This window comes from Embiotoca jacksoni, unplaced genomic scaffold (genome assembly GCF_022577435.1).
Source record: "Embiotoca jacksoni isolate LCO1_2020_lvr unplaced genomic scaffold, fEmbJac1.0.p SCAF_2, whole genome shotgun sequence".
NCBI lineage: Eukaryota > Metazoa > Chordata > Actinopteri > Embiotocidae > Embiotoca > Embiotoca jacksoni.
The window spans coordinates 9,955,141-9,980,190 of NW_027185340.1; the positions used below are offsets into that span (position 1 = coordinate 9,955,141).

The 25,050-nt window shown below is 41.7% G+C and overlaps 2 protein-coding genes across 2 annotated transcripts; one reads left to right on the plus strand and one right to left on the minus strand.

The window, feature by feature from the left end:
• Positions 1–9,895, plus strand: arhgap15 (Rho GTPase activating protein 15). The gene is made up of 13 exons (XM_069154442.1): positions 1–87; positions 2,801–2,975; positions 3,049–3,120; positions 4,028–4,168; positions 4,291–4,380; positions 4,718–4,816; positions 5,011–5,146; positions 5,293–5,427; positions 5,684–5,782; positions 6,695–6,772; positions 7,157–7,291; positions 7,935–8,040; positions 8,521–9,895. Exons 1-13 carry the CDS (start codon positions 14–16, stop codon positions 8,702–8,704), a joined length of 1,524 nt encoding a protein of 507 aa, XP_069010543.1. The 5' UTR covers positions 1–13; the 3' UTR covers positions 8,705–9,895.
• LOC138201194 (kinesin heavy chain-like) lies at positions 9,877–25,050 on the minus strand. The gene is made up of 26 exons (XM_069154441.1): positions 24,793–25,050; positions 22,166–22,253; positions 21,823–21,896; positions 21,645–21,749; positions 21,145–21,193; positions 20,987–21,042; positions 20,820–20,907; positions 20,217–20,341; positions 19,889–19,993; positions 19,604–19,752; positions 18,684–18,832; positions 17,370–17,539; positions 17,221–17,289; positions 16,940–17,146; positions 16,658–16,804; positions 16,381–16,569; positions 15,215–15,332; positions 14,886–14,962; positions 14,551–14,660; positions 14,069–14,170; positions 13,746–13,806; positions 13,588–13,659; positions 12,983–13,087; positions 12,391–12,607; positions 12,127–12,297; positions 9,877–11,637 (listed from the first exon to the last, which is right to left on the minus strand). Exons 1-25 carry the CDS (start codon positions 24,922–24,924, stop codon positions 12,134–12,136), a joined length of 2,928 nt encoding a protein of 975 aa, XP_069010542.1. The 5' UTR covers positions 24,925–25,050; the 3' UTR covers positions 9,877–11,637; positions 12,127–12,133.

Sequence of the window (25,050 nt, forward strand, 5' to 3'; positions counted from 1 at the left end):
AAGAAACCACGTGATGAATCACACTTCCTCTAACAGGCCTCCACTCTTCTTCTGCGATCACACACACTCAGAGATGGCGGGTACGAGGTAAGATCAGAGGAAACCGTCTGTTTCCTTAGTCCTGACTTTTTCAGCCAGTTGCTCGACTTCATGGTCGGTTTGTGTTTCTGTCTGTCTGTAAATTTTTTCCATTTTATTGAAGTCGACTAAAAGTTGTGTATTTCTTCATGTGTCGGCCTCCGCTCACTGAGTGCGTAGGAACAGGTGGAACATTTCCTGATACACGCCACTAAAAAAGCTTATTGTTTTCGTTTGAATATTTTTCCTAGAGTTACTTCTTCCAGTAAAAGAAAGCGTGTGTCTGTGATGAGACTTCAGTTATGACTGAAGCTTCAGCTTCCTTTTTTTGGAGGGTTTCAGTTTGTTTCCGGTTGTTGAAGCTTCAGTTTTCATCGTGTTAGTTCAGGAGGTACGTTCATATTTTTGACAGCGGCTGTTTTATAATTTAGTGCAAGCGCCTCGGTCCTGACCAAATCACTGCCGTGCCAATGACAACGTTAAAACACACCCTCGAGCGTTATATTGTGATCATACAAGAAGTTACCAACTAAATAAAACATGTAATCTAAATGTGTTCACATTGTGGAGCAATTTAGTCTCAAAATATAAAACTTTTTGTTAGTGTGATCTACGTTTCCATGGCAACACATGGTAATAAAAACAATCAGTCGCGTCAGCAGTCTCTTATGTAATGTATACAATGTTCACTACTCCAGGAAGTAGTCAGACCCTGAGTAACCACCTAGCAACAGAGAGGATTTCTAGTCTCTAACTGAATAAATACAGAACACAGAAACACTAAACTGCTCAGCTAGCTCAGTCTGGTTGGAACAAAGATATCTGATGAACAAAGACATCTGATGAACAAAGATATCCATGAACTCATGTGTTTTTAACATTTTAGGACCATGTCGTGTGTTAAAACCAAACCGGTCCAGCTAGCCGCCGCTAGGATTGTAAGTTTGCGACTATCCATGGTGTTACGGTACGGGTGCTCGGAGCGACCAAAAAGGACCAAAAGAGCTTCACCAGATGGGTCATTTAATAGACCTATAACAAGTAGAAACTACATTATATTACATATTATATGAAATTCTATTCTAATTATAGATCGCCATGGAGATGGCGGAGTGATATTTCTAGTGATGAGCAGGGTGTGATGTCATGAGGATATTTATTGTCAAACACTGAACTGTCTGTTTCATTATTGTAAAAATGCGTTGCTTTAAAAAAAAGTGGAAAATTTGGGTAAATACTGAAATTCAGACTCTACTAAATTTGCAAATTGACAGATTTTGCTTCATTTTAACGACTGTATGACAAATTTACATTTTTTAGATCCAACTTCAACTCATCCATTATTCAGCTGTCTGCACACGTACCTCGTGTAGTATCTGTCCTTTATACAGGAGGACAGTTTAAATGAATGAATGTTCCATTACTGCCAGACACCGGCGGACTGTTTAAAATAGGACCATCGGTTACACTTCAAATGCAAGATGAAAGACGTTTCCCCTCAGATGAGCGACTGCTGCGTCACCTTTCATTAGTGCCCAAATTTATGACGTAATCATGACAAGCCGTCAACACTCATAGCCTTTTATACCAGATATGTGACGGAGAATCCTTGAGATAACCTTAAAAAAAAAAAAATCTGTTTCTGTGGTGCTGTTTTGCATTGAAATTTGGATGAGCTAAGACTTCATCACACTGTGGTCACATCATACTGTCCAAATAATAAAACACAGCTACAGTCATCTGTTTCAAAAAACATTCAGGTGGAAATGAAAACATGTGACTTTGTTTTAAACTTCTTTTCAGGGCCGATATTAGAACAACTCTAAAACCTTGTAGTGTTTTTATTTTTGATTAATTGTTGGGTTTTTTTACCACTTTGAAACACGTCTTCTTTTTATGTGCATTTTATTGCTATATTATGTTTTCCTTGGAGCTAACCGACAAAGTAAAATGTGCAATTAAAATGTTTCATCTTCTTATTTCTAGGTATTTTTAATCTTTAATCACCGATTTTTCACGTTTATATTTCTATTTATTATTATTTTTATCTTTTGAGCTCTGTCTCATTTGTATTTTTGTACTTCCTGCCTTTCGTTGCTGAGATTGTTTTCTTCTAGCTGACGGGCAGAAGGACAAATGTTGTGTAACTGAAGTGAAGCAATCAAAGTTGCAAACAGGAACCCAAACAGGAAAAAGTCACAGTCCTCTTCGGGATGCTAATTTAACTGAATGTTCAACCACACAATTTAAATAAAAGTAAAATCAATAAAGGAGGGATGAGCTTCTTTGTTTGGTGTCATCTGCATAATATTTCCAGCAGTTATTTTGATCTCTGCTGCCATTTATAGATAGAAAACCTTAAAGTTTTCTGTCTAAGGTTGTTTGTAATCTAGACTGACTGCATGAGGCTGAGATCAAGGCTGTGTGGGGGCATAAAAATGTACTCTTTTTTTTTTTACAACAAAAGTGTCTACATCGGGTATATTACGAAAGTATACACATACTATGGATATTTATTGGAAACTGTTTGAAATACTGCAAACTACGTCTATAAGTAGAATTATCTTGAGAAATTTTGATTTGTTTTCTTGATTTGAAGGCTGCAGGCATTTCCTTAAAACCCAGATGGTCAAAGTGTTGGTGGACACACTGAGCAAGAGATAAATGGACCACAAAGTTATGAAAATCCGACAAAGACTTCTTTTTGTTTGGTCACTCACAGAATCACAAACCTCCAGAGTGCCGTTGAACAGTCACTGCTGAGTCAGCGTCCACAGCGCAGCACCGCAGCGCCGGGAGCCGTTCAGATGCGCATTAAGAACTGTCAGAGCTCCGGAGACAGGCTGAGTCAGTCCAAGTCCATGGTGCTGAAGGAGTCGGACCTTTCTCAGACCCCTGTACGTAGAACCCAGAGAACCGCCACCCTAGAGGGCTTCAGTTCAGGTTTTAATTTATATCTTTCTTTTGTAGATCTCTCGACATCGAAGGAATCAGTCTCAGCACAACGTCACTGTTGCAGGACCGGCCATGTCTGAATCGCTGGTTAGTACAAAACTTTTATAATCACAACATTCATGTCTCCAAACCAATCAGCAACCAGCAGTGAGGTCATCAACCAGCAGTAAGGTCACCTGTTAGTTTATGAACGCTACGAAGCCTCCAGTTCAGATTCTGTCCGTCACCATCTTTATAAGTTCGGAGTGGTTTGGAGCAGGAAGTGACCATATTTGGACAAGCTGGGGAAGGAGCCAGCGGTGGATCTGACTGATCTGATTGGAAACCTGACGACACTACGTCCCACCCACCGATAGATGTAACCAGACTGCACCACAGACCTGTCAATCAAACAGACACGCCCCCAAAAACATGTTTGTTTTTTTAAAGCTTATTTTCTAATGAATGAGGGATTATTTTCAGATGGACCTCCAGAAAACTAATAAGAAGGAGTGACTTTAGCTAACAACACCGAGATAACTGCTGGAGATATTTTATTCACTTTGTATTTGATGAGAGAAGTTGAATGGGAGTCTATGGAGCCAGAGGCTTTTTGGAGCCAACTTCTAGTGGCACTCGGTGTTATTGCAGCTTAAGACACTTCTGCATCGGAACCATTTTTCAGACCTGTAGGCTACGAACACTTTTATATCTAGTCTGTGGTTTTATATCCAGTCTGTGGTTTTATATCCAGTCTGTGGTTAAAGCCACAGTTAAGAGTCTGAATACTTTTCAAAATGACATATTTCAGGTTTTGATTTTTGATCAATTTTGCCAAAAAAAAAAACTATGAAAACCTGTTTTCACTTCGTCATTCTGGGTTACTGGGATGAGTTTGATGAGAAATTACATCAGCTCAAATTAAATGTACAACACATTGAAGTGTGCACAAAGCGAAGAAGTCTGAGATCCTCTCTGGGGTTCCTGTATGTTCTCATGATAAGTGTGTTCCCAGGTGGAGTTGAAAGGTGAACAACTGAACATGGCTAAAATTTCAGAGAGTGGGAAGAAGCAGCGGAAGAACTGGGCTACAGTGTGGACCATGCTCAACGCCAACCAGCTGCTGTTTAATAAAGACAAACAAGAAACTGCTCAGGTATGAAACTACTCCACCTCTACGTCCTCTCCAGCTGATGGTTTGATTTCTAGTTTCATCATGTCTAATGGTTTTCGGGGGTGCGGGGTTTGTGTGACCGCGATGCCACCGTCTGTGTTCAGAAAACAGGAAGCAAGACGGATGTGGTTCAGCTGAATGGAGCTGTTATCGAGTGGACGACGGAGAAATCGAGCAGGAAAAACGTGTTCCAGGTAACAAACACAAACCTGTCAAACTTAACAATGAACCCTTTTTGAAGCTTATTTTCTAATGAATGAGGGATTATTTTCAGATGGACCTCCAGAAAACTAATAAGAAGGAGTGACTTTAGCTAACAACACTGAGATAACTGCTGGAGACATTTTATTCAGTTTGTATTTGAATGGGAGTCTATAGAGCCGTAGGCATTTTGGAGCCAATCTCTAGTGGCACTCGGTGGTATTGCAGCTCAAGACACTTTCTCATTTTTCAGAGCCGGAAACTACGTCCACTTTTATAGACAGTCTGTCGTCGGTCCCTGACTTAACTCATCATTTTCATCTGGCCCAGATCATAACAAACACAGGAAGTGAGTACCTCGTCCAGGCGGACAGCTACTCCACAGCCGGAAAATGGTACGACGCAATCAGAAAGAGTGTCGACGCCTCAGTAAGAACTTTCTACATTTTAAAATGATCATCACTTTCATTAGAAATCAGTGTATTCTTTGTCTTTTGGATTCATCATGTAGAAAATGTCCATGTCAGTGTCTCATTTTGAAACCCAACAGAAATCGTGAGCGATGCAACTCAGATTATTAGTGATAGTCTTCCTCTGACTGGTTGTCACTCTTTTCTGTGCAGACCAAAGAAGACAGAGGTTTTCCTCTGCGGAGATCAAACAGCACAGAGTACCTGCCCAGACACAGCTCCCTTCCTGCATATGGCTCCGCCTCCCCCAACCCCAAGCAAAGTAACCCGGTCCACAGACGCTCCATCAGTGAGTCAAACACTTATTATTCTAACATCGTGGATCATTTGGCGCCGGTAGAGTATAGAAGATGATTGTCAGACATATTTACAGGTGGTGGTGCTGAAAACAAGCGGACCAAAATGGAGCTCTTTCATGTTACATTTTTTTTGTAGACATGTTCGGCAGCTCCAAGCTGAAGCACAGCGCCTCGGACAGCACCGACAAGACTGGAGTGAAAAACAGACTTAAGAAGTTCATCAGCAGACGTCCGTCCATGAAAACGCTGCAGGAGAAAGGCCTCATCAAAGGTTTCTGTTTATTTCACCTGAAGATGTCGTTTTGTTTTTCATACGCCGCTTCAACGTCTCTGTGTGTCTTCTGTTGTGTAATTCAAAGTGTTAAAAATGTCTCAAGTCAATTTAGGAATTAAAATTTGAAATTTGGATTTTATTAAACTGATTAAAGGTCAAATCTGCTGTAAAATCGATCAGTTTTTTTTTAATCTGTTTCTGAAACCTTGGAGAACGTGAATGATTACTGATTCGGTTTCTCTGTTGGTCTCAGATCGAGTGTTCGGCTGCCATCTGTTGACTCTCTGTGAACGTGAAGGAACCACAGTACCGAAGTTCATCCACGTGTGTTTGGATGCCGTCGAGAAACGAGGTATGTTCACTAACGAAACATCCCTCACAGTGAAAAGAAGAGATGAGATGGATCCAGAACATATAGATCCAGACTATATAGCTCCAGAACGTATGGATCCAGAACATATAGATCCAGAAGGTATTTATCCAGAATGTATAGATCCAGAACATATAGATCCAGAACATATGGATCCAGAATGTATAGATCCAGAACGTATTTATCCAGAACGTATAGATCCAGACCGTATGGATCAAGAATGTATAAATCCAGAACGTATGGATCCAAAATATATGAATCTACAACATATGGATCCAGACCATATGAATCTACAACGTATGGATCCGGAATGTATGGATCAGAACATATGGATCAGAACATATGGATCCAGAACGTATAGATCCAGACCGTATGGAACGTATAGATCCAGAACATATTTATCCAGAATGTATAGATCCAGAACGTATAGATCCAGAACATATAGATCCAGAACACATGGATCTGGAACATATAGATCCAGAGCATATGGATCCAGAATGTGTAGATCCAGAATGTATGGATCCAGAGCATATAGATCCAGACCATGTAGATCCGGAACATATGGATTGAGAATGTATAGATCCAGAATGTATAGATCCAGACCGTATGGATCCAGAACATAAAGATCCAGAACGTATGGATCCAGAATATATGAATCTACAACGTATGGAGCCAGAACATATAGATCCAGAAAATATGAATCTACAATGTATGGATCCAGAACATATGGATCTACAACATATGGATCCAGAACGTATGAATCCAGAACATATGGATCCAGAATGTATGGTTTGGAACATATGGATCCAGAACATATGGCTCCAGTCACTACATCTGGACCTATTGACTGACATCAGTTCCTGATTTTGACTTAAAGTGTGTTTCTGTTTTCAGGTCTGGAGGCTGATGGGATCTACAGAGTCAGCGGGAATCTGGCCACAATCCAGAAACTTCGCTTCATTGTCGATCAGGGTCAGTTCAACACATCAGTTCTGTGTGTTTAATGATAACTGTTCCCAACGTATGCATCCAAAACATGTGGATCAAGAACATATGGATCCAGAACGTATGGATCCAGATAATGATCATTACCTTTAAAACTGAATGAAAAAAACACGACATAAATGTGTTAAAAGTTTGAGATGAAAAGTTCAGTAACAAATCTTGCTGCGCTTGTTGAGACGAACGTGCTGCTTCTATCATGTAGAAAACATGAGAAATATTAACGTCCCTGCTAACGTCAGTGTGTGTGTGTGTGTGTGTGTGTGTGTGTGTGTGAGCTCTGAGGTTTACTTTTGATGTGGAGGACGGTCAGCGGAGGCTTTGTGTTAATCAGTAATGTGGTCCGGCCCCCAGAGGACGCCCTGGACCTGGACCACAGTCAGTGGGAGGACATCCACGTCGTCACCGGAGCCCTCAAGATGTTTTTCCGGGAGCTTCCGGAGCCGCTTTTCCCCTTCAGGTTCTTCCAGTCGTTCGTGGATGTCATCAGTGAGTAAACAGGGACTCAGGGAAGGTTTCTACCTCCATCAGAGATCACCCAGTTATTTACAACTGGTTTATGAATCTGCTACTTTGACATTTCAAAGTTGGAAACTCAGAGTTTAAACTCTGGAACATCCGTGGGGTAAATGTCAAAGGTCAAGGTCCCTGTGACCTCAATTCCACACATTCACGTGAACACGATATCTCAGGAACGCCAGGATGGAATTTCTTTAAATGTGACACAATCGTTCACTCGGCCTCAAGGATGAACTGATTTGAGTTTGGTGGTCAAAGGTCAAAGTTGAAGGTCACAGTGACCTCATATCCCTCTCATCCATCTGTCCCGTTCTCAAGAACGCTTTGAGGAAATTTCCTTAAACTTGGCAAAAAACATTCACTTGTACCAACGATGAAATTATCATATTTTGAAGGTCAAAGGTCAAGGTCGAAGTGCTATCACATTGGCCCATGCTCATGAATGCGATATTTCAGGAATGTCTGGAGGGAATTTCTTCAAATTTGTCACAAATGTTCAATTTAACTTGAACTATATGAACTGATAACATTTTTGTGGTCAAAGGTCACAGTCACTGTGAGTTTACATCTGTTTCCCACTAAATACTGAAGATGCTGCTGTTTGTCTGAACAGAGATCAAAGAATCTGAACACAAAGTTCAGGCGGTGAAGAAACTGATGCAGCAGCTGCCCAAAGCCAACCATGACACCATGAAGCTGCTCTTCAGTCACCTGCTCAGGTACACTGACACACCTGAACTACAAACGCTATCAAAGCTGAGGAAGACAACAAGTGGGCACGTTGTTTTATCAGTGTGAACTGCTGGCTGTGGCAGTGTCACCGATTCAGGATTTTTGAGTTTAGCAAAATGTTTTTCGCTTTTAGTGAAATGTGTTTTGCATTTATGAAATGTTTTTGCGTTCAGAGAAATGTTTTCCACATTTGGTGAAATGCTTTTGTATTTTTTTGAATTTCTTTTGCATTTAGAGAAATATTTTTGTGTTTAGTGAAATTCTTTTGCGTTTAGTAAAATGTTTTAGCTTTTTTTTTTTTAAATACTTTCACATTTAGAGAAATATTTTTGCGTTTAGTGAAATGTTTTTGCATTTAGTGAAATTTTTGTGTGTTATTGAAATGCTTTTGCGGATTGACCCTTAGGTCCTCCGTAGTTGGCCATTGACCTGCTGGCTTTGATTTTAAGCTTTACTTTCTGTTTCAGAGTTCTGGCCTTTTCCAAGAAGAACCTGATGTCCACTCAGGGAATCAGTATCGTGTTCGGCCCGACGCTAATGTGGCCCGAGCTGGACGCAGGAAACATGGCAGTCAATATGGTGTATCAGAACCAGATTGTGGAGTTCATCCTCATTGAGAGCCAAGAGATCTTCAACCTAGAGAAGAAGTGAGAGGTCATGAGTTGGAGCAGACCGTCGGACGGACTCACGGTTACACATCTGAACTAAAAGCAATAGAAGTCTTTCGTTTCTTATTTGAACTGTAAAAAATAAATGGATGTTTTCTGATGAGAACTAATGATGCAACTCATTTATTGTCAACACAAACAGGTTTTTAATCAATGACACGTTATTGACTCTGTACATCAGCATCTGCCAAACCAAACTCTAAAATACGGTTTTGGTTTTAAACGGGTCAAAAACCCTGAATAAAGCATGTTCAACAGTGTATTTACAGCGTGCAGATTAAATTCATATCATGCAGCTGTATATTTATAATGTGCACACCTGGGTGGTAAACAAAGATCCATACCTGGCTCAGCTGCTGAGCGTCGTGTCTGGAGTCCCACCGAACCAAGATGATAAACACATTTCACTAAAAGAAATGGAGAAAGAGCAGAGACGTCAGTAACCATCCACCTTGAACAGCCCGCGTCATGAAGGCCTCCTCATCTGGTCATTCCTCCATCATTTAGCAGCTTTAAATGTCAAAGAACTGCCGGCTGGGGAAAACAAACAAAGATGTGCAGCTTACATGTTGAACCTGTGGAGGACGGCTCAGCGTGGCTTTTTGAGGATGTTCTGTTGGAGGGTTTTTTTTGTTAAAAGAGAGTTTTTCCTTCCATTTGTTGGAGGTTTCTTCTGTTAAAAGAGTTTTTCCTTCCTTATGTTGGAGGTTTCTTCTGTTAAAAGACAGTTTTTCATTTTTTCTGTTGGAGGTTTCTTCTGTTAAAAGACAGTTTTTCCTTCCTTCTGTTGGAGGTTTCTTCCTGCTAAAAGAGTTTTTCATTCTGTTGGAGGTCTCTTCCTGTTAAAAGAGTTTTTCCTTCCTTCTGTTGGATATTTCTTCCTGTTAAAAGAGTTTTTTTCTTCCTTCTGTTGGAGGTTTATCTCCTTTAAAGAGGAGTGTTTTCCTCCTATATAGCTTACGTGGGAATTGTTGAATTGTTGGGTTCCTCTGTATAATGCTTCAACGTTCTGTTGTAAGAACTTTACTGTGTTAAGTGCCTTGAAATAACCTGTGTGAATAGAAACAAATTGAAATTGAATGCAGCACAAAAACAAGCAGAAAGAGTTCAGAGTTTCAAAACAGTGAAAGAAGAAGAACCCAAACTTGTGATTCCTGTCAGTTAACACTTTATTTTCATCAATGTGTGTCAGGTTTAACACTTGCATGTTTTCGACATGTCAGCAGGATGTCAACTTAACTGACAGGTGTTATTAAAACATTACCAAACACAAACGTCTCTGTTTAATGCTCCATCGGTTCTCCTGAACGCTCAATCTACGGTTTACAGACGTCACAGAGGGGGCGGGGTTAAAGCAAAGGGACCATAAACACAGCAACAACAATCTGATTGGCTGATCTGCAGTAACTTCCTGTTACCCCTTCACAATATTTGGCAGACATAGAGCCATCAGCTGATACTGTCACTTTAAGATGTGTCAGTCGTAATATAATAGCAACAATAATAATAATAATAATAATAAACAGCCCAACAAGGTGAAGTGAGCAGAATTATTTCACTTCACAACAACTGCATTGTGAACACATGAAGCCACAGACACACAAACACTGCTGCTTCTCACAGTCGACATGTTCATGATGCAACACTGTTTTCACTGCGATAAATCTACTCAGCAATCAATACTGTCCCAAATATTACAGTAAAAAAAAAAACTTTCCATAAATTAAATATATAAAATAAAAGTTCAGTAATAAATATGAAATTTATATTTATAAATAGAAATAATATAAATGAAAACACAATCAATATCAGTGTGACAAACCATTCAGATCAGAAAATGTCAACTCATGAAATAATAACAATACTGAACATACTGCTTAAAAATCCATTTAAAATGATGATGTTTTCATTCATTCAAAGTCAGGATCATAATTCTGGTTTATAAAGTCAAAACATTTAACTTCTCAGGACTGATACTGCAACTGAAAGAAGTTGTATTTTTTTTTTTTAAGAAACCTCACAATATTATTATAAAGAGATTATTATAAACCTTGTAAACTATACAATAAACAAATTGACTGAATTAATTTAAAATAAAGTTGTAATATTTTGTTATTTTATGAGAAAAATGTTTAATATTTCAGAATGGAATGAATATTAAAAATATAGTGGGAGAAAAAAAATGTAAAAGAAATTTTATAATTATTTTAGTTTTAAGTAAATTTTCCAAATATGCTGACATTTTATTCTAACATCAATGTCTTTCAGAGCAACAAATTTATCTAATAAATGTATTTGTTAAATTATGACTGACTCCTAAAATCTCTGCTGGAGATTATTTTGAGTTCATTGAGATCATTTTTCATTAATCTTTAAAAAGTGTTGGACAGGAAGTCACTGGGAATCTATTTTGGAGTTATCAGTGTGTTTAAATTGTTAAATGATGTCAAACAACATCAGAAGTTTCAACATCACGTCGACTAACTGTGACTGATGAATAAATACTGTGCAGGAAATATAATACTTTCTGTGTGCATTACTGGGCTGAGTCTGATTTTATTCTGAAAATTCTGACTTGAATTCTACGTCAAAATGATGAATTTCAGTGTAAACATTCTCGAGTGTAAAGTTAAAGTTGAGGCTGATAAGTTAAACTGTTTAACTCATGCTGTCATGTTGTTTCTGCTGCTTTTATTTTTATGATTTCTAACTAAAAGCAGAGAACAATATTAAAATGTGTTCATCTATGACTGCAGAGAGAAACCTTCATTAAATGTGTCAGACAGACTCGGAGCACCAGAGAGAAGAGAAGACAGTCAGAGGACAGAAAGCACTTGTTGGCAGTTCAGAGGAGAGTTGTGGAAACGAGGAGTCGGATTCCAGTGAAGGCAGAGTGGTGAGAACAGGAGCTGCTGCCTGTGGAGACAGGAAGTAATAAAGACTGTCAATAAGTCAATAAGTCAATACGACGGATCGAACTGTTTATCATACTGACAGCAGAATGCAGATCTGAAACATTTTACTGGACATTTAGAATAAAGTTACAGCAGACACGGTGAAATGTAACCTGACATTTATATTCAAGTTTAGAAATCTAGTCCGAGTTCAGTCGACGGCTTGTTTGTTCACTCCGAGTTCATGAAAACAGCCTCGACAGTGGAGCACCAACGCTATGAGTCACCATGGCAACGGGTAAATAATAACTCACTATTGCAACGGGTAAATAAAGATTTACCATGGCAACAGGTAAATAAAGTTTCACCGTGACGACGTTTGAGTCCTGTGTAGAAATGTGAATGTGATCTGTGGCTGATATGGTTGCCGTGTGCTGCTGTGGTTGTCGTGTGGCTGATGTAGTTGCCGTGCGGTTGCCGTGTGGTTGCCATGGCTTTACTTGCGTCTCACCTGGAGCCTACTTGCTGTGGCTCTGATGGGGGCGTGGCTGCTGAGGTGGTTGTTGTCGGGCGGAGTGGTGACGTGGACTGGACGCCGCCCCCCCTCCTCTGATGCTCGGCCTGATGGATGGCGAGGAGGACGAATGCTGATGGTGCTGATGTCCGGCTCTGATTGGCTTGGCTGCATGGAGACAGGTGACAGGTGAGTTAAACGTGATACATTGAAGGTCAAACTCAGCTGCTTGCTCGGTTTCCTGTGAGCGGCGGTCCTCACCGATCTGAGCCGAGTGTCCTCTCCTCGAGACGTTCTTGGAGCGGACAGCCTCCTTGATGCGGTCCACCTCTTGTTGGTAGCGTTTGCGATCCCTCACCGCCGACTCCTTGGCGTTCCTCAGGGCCGTTTCCAGAGCTTTCACTCGCTCCGCTGTGGCCCGCAGACGTTTCTCCAGCTTGGGCAGCTCGCAGCGAAGGTCCGCGTTGTCCCGAACCAGCTGGACAACACAAAGGGTTAAATGTACCGCGCAGGTTCTGAGTTTTATCCGACACCAGGTCACAGGAGGGGAGGAGTCAATAATAGCTGATAAAAGAGACCGTAAACAGAGCAAGGTCATGGTGGAGAAACAAACGGAGACGCACTATAAAACATCCGGAGAGCTGCAATGAGCCAAAAAATAATAAAGCAAGAAAAAGCATCTATTTGTGATATGAATACTACACACATCATAAACCTGCAGCGCCCAGACATCGTCTAGCTGAATATGCAGATATAAACGCTGTGAATTCAAGTGGATGTGAAGATTGACAGGTGAGCAACAGAAGATGAAGTGGGCGGGGCCTGGTGACCAGACGATGCTGTCCTCACTGACCTGCTTGTGAACCTTGCTGAGCTGCTCCAGGTTGTTCTCTAAGAAGACGATTCTCTGTCTCTGAGCCAGACTACCGCCGGCCTCGTCGCTGTCGTTCTCTGAACTCTGTTGACAACGGAGAACAAAGCTGATGTTCATCTTCATCACTGATCCTTTAAATGCCTCAAAGTCCCCACCACCTGGACGAGGACTTGGGGCGAACCATTCATGCTGGATCTTGGTTTTTCAGGACAGTCCAGGCTATCCAAAACTATCATCATTTAATCAGATAATACTTCAGAGATTTTGTATATTTATCTTTATATGAGGGGAAAAAAAAAAATCATTTCGTCTTGTATCTCACCATGAAATATTGTCAGTAGAGATTTCTCTTTAAAATTGTGTCAAGGAGATTGTTTAGAATTTGGAAATATCCGAACCATGTTTGTGGGATACTGTATGACTCAGCAATTTTTAAAAAAATACGTGCTTCGTCACATAAGAAACACGGTGTGAAATAACCACGTTTATCTGCACCGTCACGATCAGTTCAGCTCAGACACTGAAATCCGGAGGAGCTACAGAGGACAACCGTTTCCTCGGATCAGCCGGGCGGACTTTCTTACGCTCTTGACTCGAGTGCTGATGTCCTGGATGAAGAGTTTACGCAGGTTGTTCAGCATCTGCAGCTCTTTGGCCTGTTGGAGGAAACAGAAGACGTCAGCTGATGTCAGATGTGTCGCCGCTGCACAGAGAAGATACGATGGATGTAAAAGAGTCGTACCACTGTCTCCTCCAAACCCTTCAGGTCCTCTTTGGCTTGTTCTTTTTTCTCGTTCAGGAACCTGAATCACACAAACACAACACTGATGATGATGACGATGATGAAGAAGACGGGACGTCACATTTACATCCAAAAGGACCTGAATCTCAAGAAAAAAAATGCTCCGACGGTGAAAAAGAAACCAGAAAACATGTTGTAATGTGACGCTTATCCCGACAGTAACACGTCACGTTCTCTTCTCGTTCACGTACATTTTGAAGACGTGAACAAAAGCAGGAAACGTAACGACAGCGAAATTAAGAAAGTGCACGGTGAGCACTTACTGCAGTTTCTGGAGTTTCTGGTCTTTGTTCTGATCCTCAGCTCTCAGTTTGTCGAAGTCGGACTGAAGCTTCCTGTTCTCCAGCTGCAGAGCCTGACTCACGCTAAAAACACATTTAATAATCACTAACGTAGAATAAAAACAAAATAATCACTGACGTAGACTAATGACTAATGTAAAATAATAACGCAGAGTAATCACTAACATAGAATAACAATCACTAACATAGAATAATAACGTAGAATAATCACTACCGTAGACTAACAATCACCAACATAGAATAATAACGTAGAATAATCACTAATGTAGAAAAATAACGTAGAATAATCACTAACATAGAATAATAACGTAGAATAATCACTAACGTAGAAAAATAACGTAGAATAATCACTAACATAGAATAATAACGTAGAATAATCACTAACGTAGAATAATAATCACTAACGTAGAATAATCACTAACGCAGAATAATTACTAACGTACTCTTTGAGCTGGTCTACGTGTCTCTGTTTCAGCTCGATCTCGTCTCGGAGGCGACTCAGCTGCTTCTGATGAACCTCTCGGTGGTTCTCCATCTGTTCCTCCAATGTTCTCTGTGGAACACAGCAGCAGGGCTTCAGTTCACCTGCTCGCTGTTAAAGACTTTAAACGGTCGGTCTGCTGCTTCCTCCCACTGGCGTAACTCTGACTTCTTGTCTGCATCTTTAAAGCAGCTCACCACGTGTTTCAGGACGAACGAAGATATGGCTGACACGCCGTGTTACAGACATCATACGTGTTAGCAGGACACGCTGGTCTCCAACAGACATGATGTTTACCTTCATCTCCACGGCATCCTTCAGTCTGCTCATGTGCTCCTTCTCTTTGTCCATCACTGTCACCTCTTGCATATGACCTACACACACACACACACGCACGCACACACACACACACACACGCACGCACGCACGCACGCACGCACGCACGCACGCACACACACACACACACACACACACACACACACACACACACACACACACACACACACACTCTTATTTGGGATATAATCACTTGAAGCTCTTTTTACAGTTGAGCGTCTGTTATCGTCTCGACTCTGACAGCCAATCAGAGAACAGTGTTTCCTGTTACCACGGTGATGATGTCTTACCTTGAGCGTGCAGCTTGGCGACCTCCTCCATCAGAGAGTCCTGACTCTCCTCCAGCCGCCTCTTCTTCTGCTCCATCTTCTGCAGGTCGTCAGTCAGAGACATCAGCTTCGCCTGGAGCTGCACAAACAACACAAACATCAACAGAGTCAGCAAAAACAAACAACACAAACATCAACAAAAAACAAACAACACAAAACATCAACAACTCCAGCAAAAGCAAACAACACCAACCTACAATAACACAAACAAAAATGACAACATAAACAAAAACAAATAACACAGAACTACTATAAAACAAATATGACAAAAACAAAAAAATTACAATAACACAAACGATGAAATCAACAAAAACAAACAACACAAAATTATAATAACAAACATCAGCAAAAAACAACACAAAACTCAAATAAAACAAACAACAATATAAACAAAAAAGAACAACACAAAATCCCTAACAAAAACGAAATAAACACTAAGGTAACACAAATGAAAACAATAATATAAACAATAACACATATACAAAACAATAACAATACCATGAACAGTAACAGTAACAAATTAAACAAGAATGGACAACAAACAAACATTGATAACCATAAACTATAACAAATAAACAAACACTAAGACAACACAAACAATACCATAAACAATAACAATGATAAAAACAAACAACAACCTCCCCAGTACAGTTTATTATTATTGTTGCGGCTATAAAACACATCAGTACAGTCGTGCTCTGATGTTTACAGAGCTGAGGTCTGAAGCAGCTTCATATCCAGGATATCTCCGTTATCTGGCTTCACTTAACCGAACCAATGAGGTCACGCTGAGCGTCACATGAAGGGGGTGGGGCTTACTGCCTCTGACTGCATGGATGTGTAGTCTCAGTTGAAAGGTTGATGACATCACCTCAGAGATCTGACTGCAGTGAAGACGTCTTTCTGAGAACACTAACTGGTCAGTGGGCGGAGCTTCGATACGTTCTGATCTGACATCTCTAACATAAGCTGCTCTGGACCCTGGTCAGCTCTGCAGCATCCGTTACCGTGGCGACGTATCCCGGGGAGAAGTGAACCGGCATCGTAGTACTGAAACCCCAGAGTTACACCTGAAGTTATCATGGTAACCTCAGGTCCAGCTGCGTTCGGAATTCAGGTGTGTTTACCTGAGAGACCAGCAGCTGGCAGGTGCTGAGCTCCTTCTCGTCAGCCTCCATCCTGCAGGTGTTCTCGGTCAGGCTGACCTCCAGCTGTTTGCTGCGGGTCACCAGAGATTTGACCTCCGACTTCATCTTGCTGATGTAGAGACGAGCTGTGGTGAACTCGTCCTCCATCACTCCACTCAGTTCCGTCATCTGGGGAGACACACATGCTGTGAACACGGGCGGCGACTTTCCACGGAGACATGACGGCTCGGTGTGACGAGGAGGGGCGGAGTCTCACGGCTCTGAGCTCTGTGGTTCCGAGGACGCTGCCGATGTCACTGAGGTCTCTGAGCAGCAGACTGATGATCTCTGCCGAGCGCTTCTTATGGTGAGAGCTGATCTCCTGCAGAGTGGACAGCTCCCTCTGGACCGCCTCCAGACTCACCTGGAGACACACAACCATACCATCACACCATCACAACATCACAACATCATAACTTCCTTCCTTCCTAACATCCTTTCTTCCTTTTTAACGTCCTTCCTCCCTCCCTCCCTCCCTCCTCTCAGTCAATGGACTCACAGTTTTGTGAGCGAGCTCCTCGTTCAGCTGTTCGTTGCAGCGGTTCTTGTTCTCCACCTCCTGGCTCTTGTGGTCGTAGTTGACGGCGAGCTCTTCCAGCGCCTGCAGCACCTCCTTCACCTCCTCTTTGGCTGAGTCGCTGTCCCTCTGCAGCCGGGACATGTCCTCCTGCACCCGCTCGTAGTCGTGGCGACTGGAGGCTAACAGCTGAGGAGGAGACGGTCCACAGTTAACCTGAGACTCCCGGACAGACGACTGACGGACGGCGGCGTGAGACGCACCTCGTCCTGGTCCATCAGCTGCTGATTCAGCGTCTCCGACGTCTGACTGTGCTGGTTGATCTCGTCATCCTGAAACATGAGTCGGCAGATTTTGTAAGTTTCAGATGTGGACACGTCACCTTCCAGCTGGTGAAACAGGTGAGACTCACCTTGTCGTCCAACTGCTGGTACAGGTCGGTGATCAGCGTCTCGTACTGCGTCTTCTCCTCATGGGACAGAGGGGCGGGGGGCGGGGCCAAGCTGTCAATCACTGTTGCCGTCTCACTGGTGGTCTTCTTGTTTCTGCCGCTCAGCTGCTCCTCCACAGGTACAGACTCACCTGGAGGAGTTAAGAGAGGTTCACTCAGCAGAAAACCCAGAGGGAAGTTCAAGAGTTTAACACATCGAAGAAATAAAAAACTAAAGTCCTGAAATCCATTGTCCAATCAGAGCTGAGCAGGTGGATCATCAGTAAACATCAGGAACAGAGACGGAGCTGCTGGTTCAAAACTTCACCTGGGAACTAAAGACTCTGTGAAACCAAGTTTTGCAGTCTGCACTGCCATCTGACGCACTAAATTTTTATTTATATGTTTCTTAATGCTCCTGCTGTTGTGTAGAAGAGGGTTAAAAAGGAGCGGGACCATCCAATTTGTTATCAGCGCTCAGTTAAATAGCCAGCATTTGTGATGGTACAGGGATGCATTAGTGCACATGGCATGGGTAGCTTCTACATCTGGAAGGAACCATTAATGCTGAATGATATATTCAGGTTTTGGAGCAATGTATGCTACCATCCAGACAACGTCTCTTTCAGGGAAGGTCTTGTTTATTTCAGCAAAACAACGTCCAACCACATTCTGCACGTATTCCAACAGCATGGCTTCGTAGTAGAAGAGTCTGCTGATAAACTGGCCTCCTGCAGTTCAGACCTGTCACCCATTGAAAACATCTGGAGCATCAGGACATGAAAAATACCACAAAGAACGGGACCACATTTCACTTTCAAAACTCCAGAAACTGGTCTCCTCAATTCCCAAACGTTTACAGTGTTGTTAAAAGAAGAGGTGATAAAAACAGTGGTGAATATGATCCTGTCCCAACTTTATAGAGACGTGTTGCTGACATCAAATTCTAAATGAGCAGATCATTTTCATAAAACAATTACATTTCTCAGTTTCAACAGCTGATATGTTGTCTTTCGGTCTATTTGTGATTAAATATGGGTTTATGGGATTTGCAGATTATTGCATTCTGTTTTTATTTACATTGTACACAGTGTCATTACTTTTTTGGAAACAGGGTTGTACAATAATTCCTGTAAAAAAAAAAAAAAAACTCTGTCGAAGTATGAAAATAATACCAACTGCAGGGTTTCACCAACTATTCGACCCAAAACTTGGACTAAACTTTGTTGATGGTTCACGTCAGAGTGAGAACAACACGCTGACCTCCACAGTCCTCCTCACCTCACTGTATTTTACCTTTCCTCCAGCGTTTCAGCTCGTTCTCCAGCTTCTGGATGATGACGCTCAGACTGCGGTTCTTCTCTTTCTCCTTCTCGTACTTCTTCTTCCACTCCTCAGCGGTCAGCTCCAGGTTCACAGACACCGTGTTCTTTATGGTTTTAGCTCTGAAACACAGGAGACGACAAACAGCTTCAGCCCCACCGATCTCAGTGTCGTCTGCTTGGAGGCGGAGCTAGTTTCTAATGCTGTTTGATGGACGTCAAAACCTGCTGAACTGAAGCCAACTGTGTTTTAATGCTGACAGGAAGTTTAAAAATATTTGTTTACACTGAAGAGCCTAAACATGGGACCATTTATCTGATATACTGCTGAGCCTCCGAGTCCCGGTCGCTACCCACCCGCCGGACAAGTCCAGGTCCACTTTTATCTTTACAAGGATCTACTCTGAACTTTCTGGGAAATTCTTAGAAAACGTCACAGAATGTTCTTCACGAGGAGGAACTTTTAGTCCGAGGAATCTTTGTGGATACTTTGACCCTTTAAATGCTGCGATTTAATATCATGATTTATATATTTTTGTTCTCAACCTGTTGAACAAAGTGCGCTATTATTTCTATTACTCTATTCTATTATATTCTATTATTTTATTCTATTATTTCTATTATTATCTTATTGCTTCTGTATGCTGCTGTAGCGAAAAAATTTCCCCTCGGGGATTAATAAAGTAACTACCTAACCTAACCTATTATTCTGAAACACGGCTTGCTGCAGTTCCAGTTAGCAGTTAGTGGAGAGTTAAAGTGTAAAAAAAAAGAGCATTTATTCACTGTGAAGGAAATTATGTTGATAATTTTTTCGGAAGTTTCTAGGAGTTTTATAACACTTGGTTCTACTTAAATAACTGGGGTCTTCTCAGGTATGTTCCTGTACGGTACCTCTGTCCGAACATGAGGGTGGACTTGGTTTCAGCTTCATTGTAGACAGAAGGCGAGCAGCAGATGATGATGGTGGTCCGACAGTTTCCTCCCAGAGAGTCCTGCAGGATCCGGGTCATCTTACTGTCTCTGTAGGGCACGTGGGTTTTCTGAGGACAGACACAAGAGACACGGAAGGTGACCCACAGGTGATCAACAGGTGACCCACAGGTGACAACAACACATTTCGTTAGCACATTAGCTTGTTAGTGAACTGAAGTGTGAGGACATGAAGTGAGGACAGACCGTTCCTTCACTCAGAGCAGCGATGACGTTCCCCAGGGCGGACAGAGACTTGTTGATGTTCTTGGCTTCGTCCAACACGGCGCCTTCGGCTCCTGTCTTACTCACCTGGACAAGGAAGACCACCAACAAGACATTAGCAAGCACAGACAGGACAGACAGGACACAGAGAGGACAGAGAAGACAGAGAGGACACAGAGAGGACAGAGAGAGGACACAGAGGACAGAAAGGACAGAAAGGACAGAGAGAGGACAGAAAGGACAGAGAGGACAACATTGTGTTGAAGCAGAAACAGACGACAGTAATTGACAGCTATTGGAGCAGCGTGACCTTCTCGCTGCCTGCCAGGTCGACCAGGTAAAGTTTCCCCGACAGCTTCGTCTCCGTCTCCACGTTCTCCTGCTTGATGTTGATCAGAAAGATGCTGTGACTGCGAGAGCTGTGCTCGTTCATGTCTGCAGGAGAACACGAGGAGAACACGAGAAGAACACGAGAAGAACACGAGAAGAACATGAGAAGAACACGAGAAGAACACGAGAAGAACACGAGAAGAACACGAGAAGAACACGAGAAGAACACGAGAAGAACCTGGACCGGGTCCTGGAGTGTCCTCACGGAACATGTTTTAACTCCCTGACAAAGACTAGACGACATTACTACAGTAGTATTAGTACTACTATAGCAATATTACCAGTACTACAGTAGTATTAGTCGTACCAGTATTTGTGGTACTATGGCAGTATTAGTAGTAATACAGCAATATTTGTAATCCTACTGTAGAATTTTTAGTACTATAGCAATATTAGTAGTACTATAGCTGTATTAGTAGTACTCTTGCTGTATTAGCAGTACTACAGTAGTATTAGCAGTACTACAGCTGTATTAGCAGTACTACAGTATTATCAGTAGTACTACAGCAGTATTTGTACTCACTGGTGACGGCGACGTGTCTGTTTGATTTCCCCTCGTCGATGACATCCATCACCTCCTCAGGACTGGAAACAAACCGCTCCGTGCAGCCCTGACAGCAAACACATCATTAAAGTACCGATACTGCAGTACTGATACTGCATGTATTTATCTGCTGATGTGACAGGTACCTTGACAAAGGGAACCCTGTTCTTGTCCTCGTGAACGGACAGGTTAGTCTTGGACACTGAAACAGGAAGTCATCCATCAACAGCTGATCATATCATCACATCAATAACACAGTCTGTCTTTTAATTTGAAAACAGGAAGTGTGTCAGATGTCTCTCACCATCCAGTAAGTCTCTGATTTTATCCAGATAGATTTCAAAATAAGAGACCTGCAGACAGAAACAAAGCACAGAATGTGAGTTCTAGAAATCATCTGAAACTAATAATAATAATATATAAAACAGCATGACTGTTGCTACAGCGACGTAGAGACTGAGAAAGGTGCTGATGAACAGTTTGTGTCGACAGCAGCGGGTGAACGGTGAACATATGGAGAGCAGGTGGGTCAGTGAACGCATCACTGCTTCTCTGCAGGACTGATTCAGGTCCCATTAACCCTTCATACTCACTTCCTTCTGCACAGACAGACGACACTACGGAGTATATATATATATTTTATAAACCAAATTCATAATATTTATTCCGTATATGTTTTCATAAACTGACTGATACATTTTTTTACAAACAGGTTTTTAAACCACTTTAAGGTTTCATTCATTCTTGTTTCATATTTTTATGTTTTTTGAGTGATGATGTCATCATTGACATCATCACTGTCACCTTGATATGAAACTCCAGGTTCTCGTCCATCGAGTAGATGTGGTCGAAGATGTCTCTGGAGATACGAGGAATGATCCCCATCAGACGAGGGTCGTGGAGGGTCCCCTGACAACAACAAACAACAAGATAAACACACACACACACACACACACACACACACACACACACACAGACTGACCTCCATGGTGTGAGTCTTTCCTGACGACGTCTGACCGTAAGCAAAGATGGTGCCATTATATCCTCCCAACACATCTGAAACACAACAATATACAATAAACAAACACATAGCAATACACAACAAAAAAACATGACTGCTTGTTGTTTCAAACATTTTTTCTTCAAAATCAGATGACATCATTTTTGTTTATGTTTACTCAGTAAACATGAACTTCTACAATAATAATAATATTATTATGAACAACGTCAGCCTGAATACGAATGAATAAATAAATAAACAATAAATAAGTAAGCAAGAAGTAAGCAACAACATGTGAAGGTGGCCCAGTGTGTGATGAACTGACCTCTGACGATCTGGCGGGCGCAGGTGTCGTACACCTGAACCTGTTCCGTGTTCGGAGGGAGGACTCGGTCGAACACATACGGCTTCCCCTGAAACACACCGCCAAAATAAAAGCCTCTGTTTTAACATCTGTCAGATCACCACAGCGTCCTGGCCTCGCCCACTCCTGCTGTGAAGGAGTCCAACCGAACCGAACGTGACACAGACCTCCGCTCACACTCACGTGTTTCGGCATGAAAATAATCAGTCTGATAAAAACGGTCAGAGTGAGACATCCTGCTGACATTAAACTGATCTTAGGACAGTTGGACGGTTTTATCAGCGTCCACTCAGACTGAGCAGGAAAATGTCAGCACAACAAACATACACACACACACACACACACACACACACACACACACACACGAAGCTGCCGTTTGATCTGTAAAGTGTTCCGTCGTGTAGAAACTGATCATGAGTCTGTTTCAATAAGATGACTGTCGCCATGGTGACTGCAACCCTCTGGGAGACGACTGGAATAACTGAACCAATCAGATGGAAGAAAGATGATTGCTGCTGAATGATGCAGGACACACACACACACACACACACACACACACACACACACACACACAACCACACACAAACACACACAAACACACACCTGTTCATTCCGTGTCTTTGAAGCTGTTTTTTTTTTAATGTTTTTTTACTAAAACGTTTATCAGTGTTTCTTCTTCTGACAGCTACATCTGGGCCTGAAGACGTATATTGATCCTCTGCTGTCAATCACATGACCTCTATCAGCTGCTGCTGTCATGGAGACAGAATATTTCCCATGAGACCTTGCAACAGCTCCCTCCCCCAGGGTGAACCAGTGAAAGTCTGGAAATCAATCAAAAGAACGCAAAGACAACTAAACGAAGAACTCATCACAACTACGACGCTTAAACTCACAAACAGAGAATCAAACAAAACGCCAAACTGACAGAGAGGAGGACAATGAGGGACAGGTGAAACCAATCAGGCCAGGAGGGCCAAACACACCAGAGCAGGAAGTGAAGTGAACCTGGACGCAGGGTGTAAGAGGCTTCAAAATAAAACAGGAAACACAAAACCCGACTGAAATAAAGACGACGAGAAATCCAAAGAGATGTTTTATTCGGGGTGACCAGCGGGATTCTGGGTAATTAATGTTAAAATTAGGGAGGACTTGGATGTTGTTGTTTTAAAGTGTTTCTAAATGTTTGTTGTATCAAATTAAAACTCTGCTGATGTTTTCAGGATGAACGAAGTCGTCTTCGTCTTCTCGCTGCTCATTTTGGTCATTTTGAGGTTTTTCAGACAAAAACTTTTAGAAACAAACAACGTCGTTGTCAACCGTTCCCAAAATAATGACGCCTTGTTAAAGAAGAGATGCAACAGACTGAAAAGATTCTCCTCCTTACACGGATAACGCAGCAGCCTCATTATGTTCAATATAAATCTACATCATTATATTTACGATAAATCTACATCGTTATATTTACGATAAATCTACATCGTTATATTTAATATAAATCGTTTTTGTGTTTTTTATCGTCATCATCATGTGAACTGAAACCTGAAGAATAAAACTGGGTCAAAGTCATGTGACCTCCATCAGGACAAAACCAGAGTCGTGTTATTCATTAGTTTCATTAGATTAAAATAGTAATTCAACTTTATTTCAATTTCTATTTAACTGACAGTTTTTACGTTTTCACTTCAAAAAGATGCTCTGTCACTGCAGCTCTTTGTTTACAGTTTCTGAACTTCTATTTTGTACTTTAATTTTATTTATATAAACTTTAGCGAAAAATCTTTTCGCCCATTTAATGTTTATTTAATACATTTTCTTTCTTTTTTTAATGTTGAATGATTTTTGTTGTTTTCTTTTTTGAAATATATTTGACTTTTATTTTGACAGTTACTTCCCCTCCTGTCTGACAATGTGAAAGATTGATTGATGGCAGAGCAGATTTAAATTCATTCAATCAAAATACAACACATCTATTGAAAAGACCCAAAACAGGGACTTCCTTTCAAAATCAAAGCCACAACATTTAACCAGGTGATTTTTGATCGCTGACGTGACGCATCGATTAATCAAATCATATCAAATAATATTCATTCTAAACCGCTCTGATCATTTCTATCATTTTTCAAAATAAAATGCCGATTACAGTTATAGAACAATGAAACCAGAAAATTCTGGATGAAATGATTATGTTTATACAAATTAAATGATCATATAGAAACAAGCAAGATAAGATAATTGTCCTCTTTGTTCAGTTGAAATGAATGATTTCAGTATTTTTTTTATTTACTGATGCATTAATAATAATAATGTTGCCTCCTGATTTCCTGTTTGATCTTCACCTGATTATCAATGAAGTGAAAATGATCGACAAAGAAATGTTTCAGTTCAACAATCTGATACATTTTAACCGGAAAAACAGCAGTTTGTTTACATTTCAGAGCTTCCGGAGACTCGGATTCTGCTTCTATGGTGTTTCTATTGTTGCTGCGCGCACACACACACACACACACACACACAGGGTGTGACGCCTCGGTAAACACGGTGCTCTGTGTGCCGCTGTCTCCGGTGAAGTGCCGGTAATGACTCACCGCCACCACCACCGTGTCCTCTCCGTTAAATTTCGGGATGTATTTGTCTCCGCGGCTCCGCTCCGCGTCGTTCAGCGGCCTGAAGCGGCACATCACCTTCACTCCGCACACCCCGCACTCCGCCGCGTCCATCACCGACACCGTCCGGGAACACGCGCAGGGAAACACACCGGGCGGTCAGCTCCGGTTCACACCGTCCGGATCTACGAACAGCAGCCCGAACCGACGCCTCGTCCACCGGGCAGCAGACACCGAGCC